This window comes from Martes martes (genome assembly GCF_963455335.1).
Source record: "Martes martes genome assembly, chromosome: 4".
In the NCBI taxonomy this organism is placed as follows: domain Eukaryota; kingdom Metazoa; phylum Chordata; class Mammalia; order Carnivora; family Mustelidae; genus Martes; species Martes martes.
Genome location: NC_137891.1, coordinates 129,220,270 through 129,226,344, shown reverse-complemented (window position 1 = coordinate 129,226,344; position 6,075 = coordinate 129,220,270). Strand labels below are relative to the sequence as shown.

The 6,075-nt window shown below is 37.5% G+C and overlaps 1 protein-coding gene across 1 annotated transcript; it reads right to left on the bottom strand.

The window, feature by feature from the left end:
- Positions 1–3,030: 3,030 nt before the first annotated feature.
- LOC308341062 (ADP-ribosylation factor-like protein 6-interacting protein 1) lies at positions 3,031–5,258 on the bottom strand. Its single transcript, XM_080800703.1, has one exon. The coding sequence runs from the start codon at positions 5,218–5,220 to the stop codon at positions 4,609–4,611; it is 612 nt and encodes a 203-aa protein (XP_080656829.1). The 5' UTR covers positions 5,221–5,258; the 3' UTR covers positions 3,031–4,608.
- Between the last annotated feature and the right edge of the window lie 817 nt (positions 5,259–6,075).

Sequence of the window (6,075 nt, the reverse complement as noted above, 5' to 3'; positions counted from 1 at the left end):
TTAAAATAATCGTAGACTACCTAGATAATTCCTAACTAGATCTAAATTCATAAAACATAGAAAACAAAAACAAACAAACATAGTTTTATCATACATATGTATATCTCTTATTTGTATACATTCTACATCGGTCATTAGTTAATAGTTTAAAAGAGATATGCAAATAACTTTAGGTCATGCTAGTATACATGGTCATGTTTGCACTTACACTTTACAAATATAAAAGAGATGTAGAAGGGTACTCATAAAATACAAGCAACTTTCACTGGAGTCCCGCCAGGGAAATGTTGGTTTATGATAGATCATTCTCAGTTACCTAACTCCTAGTTTTTCTGTGACTGAGAATTCAGAAGTTAGTTGCTTTGGTTAAAGATGTAGCTAAAATGGGTGGTATACTCATTACAAAGAGATATGAATATAAAGAGGATGAACATGTTTTATCCATTTGTTTATCAAGAGAACTGTTAAAATTTTATTAAGATGATGAATTAAACATAGTGTATACAATATCTTACATATTAATAAGGCAAATATATTTTAAGGCTAAACATTTTAAATTTGTCATTTAACCATATGTGTATTAAAGTATGTTTCAAAAATGTACATAAAAAGGTAATAAATTAGTAAACAAAAATACTTCATTAAAGATTGCATTTACTTTTTTTTTTTTAATTTATTTACTTGACAGACAGAGATCACAAGTAGGCACAGAGGCAGGCAGAGAGAGGGGGAAGCAGGCTCCCTGCTGAGCAGAGAGCCTAATGCACAGCTCGATCCCAGGACCCCGGGATCATGACCTGAGCCGAAGGCAGAGGCTTTAACCCACTGAGTCACCCAGACGCCTCTGCATTTACTTATTTGAGAGAGAGAGATGAATGAGGGTGAGAGAGCACAAGCCGGGTGAGGAGGCGGCAGAGAAGCAGAGAAGCAGGAAGCCTGACTCAATCCCAGAACCGTGGGATCACAACCTGAGCCAAAGGCAGATGCTTAACCCACTGAGCCACCCAAGTGCCCTAAATAAAAATATTTTTTAAAGTGGCAATAATTCAGATACTTGGTCTCTGACTATATTTTCTGGTTTTCCCCCATCTTCAACTAAGCTATAATTGACCGACATTATTGTATAATTTTAAGGTATGCAATGTGTTGATTTTGTAAACGCACTGCAAAACGATTATCACCAAATTGTTAGCTAATTTCTCCATCATGTCAAATATTACAAATTTCTTTTTGTAGTGAGAACATTTAAGATCAACTCTCTTAGCAACTTTCGAGTATCTAATAAAGTATTACTAACTCTTAACACTAAGTTATACATTAGACCCTCAAAACATATTCATCTTATAACTGGAAGTCTGTACTCTTTAAACAATATTTCCCCCATTTCCTCCAACCCCCAGGCCCTGTAGTCTCTGTAGAAAAAGACGCTGTAGTCTCTGTTTCTGTGAGTTCACCTTTTCTAGATCCCGCATTTAAGTGTTATCATGCAATATGTACCTTTCTATGATAACTTCACTTAGAATAATACCTTCAAGTTCTACCCCCGTTATTACAAATGGTAGGATTTCCTTCTTTTTCATGGCTAAAAAATATTCATTTATATATATGTGAATATGTCTTTTATATCCATTCACCTGTTGACAGGTACTTAAGTTATTTCCACATCTAGGCTATTGTGAGTAATGCTGCAATGAACATGGGAGTACAGACATGTGTTTGAGAACCTGTTTTCACTAAATTGGACATACATCCAGAAGTGGGATTACTGGATCTTGTGGCAGTCTTATTTTTAATTTTTTGAAAAACCTCAATACTGTTTCCCATAGTGGCTGCATCAATTTACAATCTTACCAATAGTACACAAGATTTCCCTTTTCTTCACATTCCCTCTTCACAATACTTAACTCTTGTCTTTGAAATGATAGCCATTCTAACAGGTGTGAGGGGACACCTCACTGTGGTTTTGAGTTGCATTTCCCTGATGATTAGTGATGTTTGGCACCTTTTCATGTACCCACTGGGCATTTGTGTGGCTTCTTTGGGAAAATGTTTACTCAGTTTCTATGCCTGTTTTTTAATCAAAATGGTATTTTAATGAGTTGTATAGGTTCTTTTTATATTTTGGATATTAACCCCTTATCATATTTATGGTTTCTAGATATTTTCTCCCATCCCATAGTTTGCCTTTTTGTTTTGTTTATGGTTTCCTTCACTGTGTACAAGTTTTTTAGTTTGATGTAGTAACATTATTTTTGCTTTCGTCACTTTAGGTTTTAGTGTCAAATCCAAACACAGTGCTAAGGAGCTTACCAACTATGTTTTGTTCTAGGATTTTATGGTTTCAGATCTTATTTTCAAATATTACTCCACTTTGGATTGATTTTTGTATATGGTGTGAGGGCTCCAGTTTCATTCTTTTACATATGACTATCCAGTTTTCCAAATACCATTTGTTGAAGAGACTATCTTTTCCCCATTGTGTATTTTCTTTTGTTGTAGATTAATTGACCATATAAGTGTGGGTTTATTTCCAGAATCTCCATTCTGTTCCATAGATCGTGTCTGTTTTTATGCCAATGCCATATTGTTCTGATTATTTGATTATAGTTTTATTATAATTTTGTAATATATTTGAAATCAGGAATCACCTCCAGCTCTGTTCTTCTTTCTTAAGATTGCTTTGGCTTTTCAGAGTCTGGTGGTGGCATACAAATTTGAGTATTGTTTGTTTTATTTCTGTGCAAAAATGAATTCCTTTGGAATTTCAGTAGGGATTGTGTTGAATCTATAGATCACTTTGCATTGTATGGATACTTTAATAATATTAATTTTCCAGTACAGGAAAACAGAATTATCTTTTGATTTATTTGTGTCTTCTTCAACTTCTTTCATCAGTGTCTCATAGTTTTCATTGTATAAGCCTTTTGCCTCCTTGGTTAAATTTATTCCTAAGTATTTTATTCTTTTTGATGCTTTGTAAATGGGTTTATTTTTTTTTTAAGGTTTTATTTTTTTTTATTTTTTGGGGGGGAGATTCCAGCTTTTTTTATTTTCCCCCTTTTACACAAAACAAAGTAGAAGAAATAATACAAGATTAAAACTGCAAAAGTAGTTAATTGGTAGATCACAAAAAAATCCAGAGAGCAAGACAGGCTTATCTACAATGAGGAAACACATGTAAAAATTAAGGTAGTTTGTAGTTTTCATATGAAACGTTAAAAAAAAAATCAAACATATGCTAGAAAGGGTGCTACCGTTTACAGTCAGATTGAAGGGGAGGAAACACTTATTTAGGGACAGATACACCACAAGGTCCAGCATCAGTGCAATAAATTCACAAAACTATATTACAGCTAGTTATTCAGAGTTTAAGAACTGTTCCCAAATGTCACATTTTCGGCCCTCAGAGGTTCATTCCTACAGATTTCAGCTATTCTAAATTTCTAGCTACCGAGAGGGAGAATGATTCTAAGACACGTTCCAAGCATTTACAAACTCTCTGTAGACCAGAGGCCACCTATCGTCGCCAAAAGTCCGCTTTCCCCAGCAGCCCTTGTGTTCTTCAGAGAGAGAGATCAAGGAAGAAAGTCAGACACCAGTGCACCACCTCCTATGCCAAATCTCTAGGGACCAAAGCAGCCAGTAATTACCTTCAAATGAGAATCTTGAGGCTTACCTTTAAAGGCTTAGTCTGGTCTCGAAAAATTAGTAGGCTAAGATTATTTTCTACTGAAATAAGTCTTGACTAAGTACAGGAAGACTTCTGTCCTTTATTGGCTGGTGTTGGAGTGAAGGTCATAGACCTGAGGCTTAACCTATCACAGACTTTAGTTTCAGTCAGCTGAAAATCTATGCTCAAAATCCTAAACACAAGTTTTTGGAAGCCTGCTGAAAAAAAAGCTTCTAAGGATCTACTAACTTGAAGTCTAAGAGCAAGGAGAAGACGAGCTCGAAGCCTGTCCTGTTCCCCATTTGGGAGGAAAGATCAATGTTTCTTACAAATTACTAAGTTTTGCACAGGGCAGAAACCAACATATACGAGGGCATGGAATTGGTTTCATTTTATTCCAGAGGATTCTTCTTCTACAGTTTAGAAACAGCATGAGGAATGAATCTTAACTGGTCTCTTAATTGGAAATGGTGAACTTGGTCTCTGTATTCATGAAGCCAGACAGTGCAAGCAGACAGTAGAACCAGCTTCTTGTAGCCACAGACCACTAGCTTGTATCTAGCTAAAGCAAAGATCACCTGGAACAATTATCCAAAGTCACAGTTAACAGTTAACAGTTAAAAGGTGAAGTTCATCACTATATTATTTTAAAGGAAGTTGCCTAAAAGTAAGAATTCAATTAACCTGGATGAGAAAAATCAAAACAAGTACTCACGAATGAGTTGTCCATAAAAGGCCAACTGATGAGAAAGCATCTGCTACACTTCACACGAAGACATAAAGCCTGCCTTGGCAAGTCTGAATTTCTACAAACTAAGGGCAGAACGAGGGAGAGCAAAGAGCTACTTCTCTAACATTTTAGTATCCAGACAGCGTAATAGAAACTGTTCCCAAGGACAATGTATATGCCATTCATTACACTGAATAAAGCAGATGCATTATTCATTTTTCTTTTCTTTTTGTTTGAGAAGCTTATTTATCTCCCTTTTGGCCATTCCAATGTACTTCAAAATGATTCCATGCTGATTTAATCCAGGAAGCAACAGTAAGAAAGTCACTATCAGATAGGTGAGCGGCAGGTCGTGGACTTGCTGTCCCACCCAAGCAACCGCAGCAAGAGAAATGATCACCGTCATGAAGTACATTTTAGGCTTTTCTTCCTTCAGTGTAAAGAGACGTTTCCACCAGCCCATAGTTCTACGTCGAGTCTTTACCAGATTGCTACAAATTTCATGGAATCTTTGCCGTTGCTCAGTGGTCCATTTATTGGAGCCAAAAATTCTAGGAGCTAGAATGGGAACAAGGTAGTCGGCCAAGCACAAAAACATAACAAAACAGGAAACACTGGACAGAACAGATGGATCTAGATAGTAGATAGTCAGAAACACCAAAGAAACCACACCCATGATGGCAGGTGGAAACCAGGCTCTTTCCCATCTGAGGACTTTATCAGCCATCAGCATCACTTCTCCCCATCCCTGCAGCTGCTCTTCCAGACTTGCAGTCTCTACAGCCAGCAGGTTGGTGCTGCGATTATCTCCTTCCGCCATCGTCCCTGAGGTGTTTCCTTAGTGGGCACAAGCCGCCCCCCAAACAAACCTCCCACCGGCACCCACACAGCCACCCTGGCGCTTATTTATTTATTTGACAGAGAGAGAGATCACAAGTAGGCAGAGAGGCAGGCAGAGAGAAAGGGGGAAGCAGGCTCCCTGCTGAGCAGAGAGCCAGACACGGGGCTCGATCCCAGGACCCTGAGATCATGACCTGAGCCGAAGGCAGAGGCTTAACCCACTGAGCCACCCAGGTGCCCCAATGGGTTTATTTTCTTAATTTCTCTTTCCAATAGATCGTTGTTAGTGTATAAAAACACCACTGACTTCCATGTATTGATTTTGCATCCTGAATCTTTACTGAATTCTGGTAGAGTTTTTAAGATTTTCTATATATAATTGTATCAGTTTATGTTCACACAAAACACTCACACTTCCAGTCACAAATATATATATATATTTGGTAAATCTAGCTGAAGTTTTGTCAATTTTGATCATCTTTTCAAAAAAAGAACAGCTTTTGGGACTCCTGGGTGGCTCAGTCATGTAAGCATCTGCCTTTGACTCAGGTCATTATCTCGGGGTCCTGGGATGGAGTCCCTCATCAGGCTCTTTGATCAGTGGGGAGCCTGCTACTACCTCTGCCTGCCACTCTCCCTGCTTGTGTTCTCTCCCTCTCTCTCCTCTCTCTCTGACAAATAAATAAAGGAAATCTTTAAATATAAAATAAAATGAAAAGAGCTCTTAATTTCATTGATCCTTTCTATTATCTTTTTTGTCTCTCTTCCATTTATTTCTACTATGTCTTTGCTATTCCCCTCCTTCTACCAACTTGGGCTTAATTTTTTCTTTTCT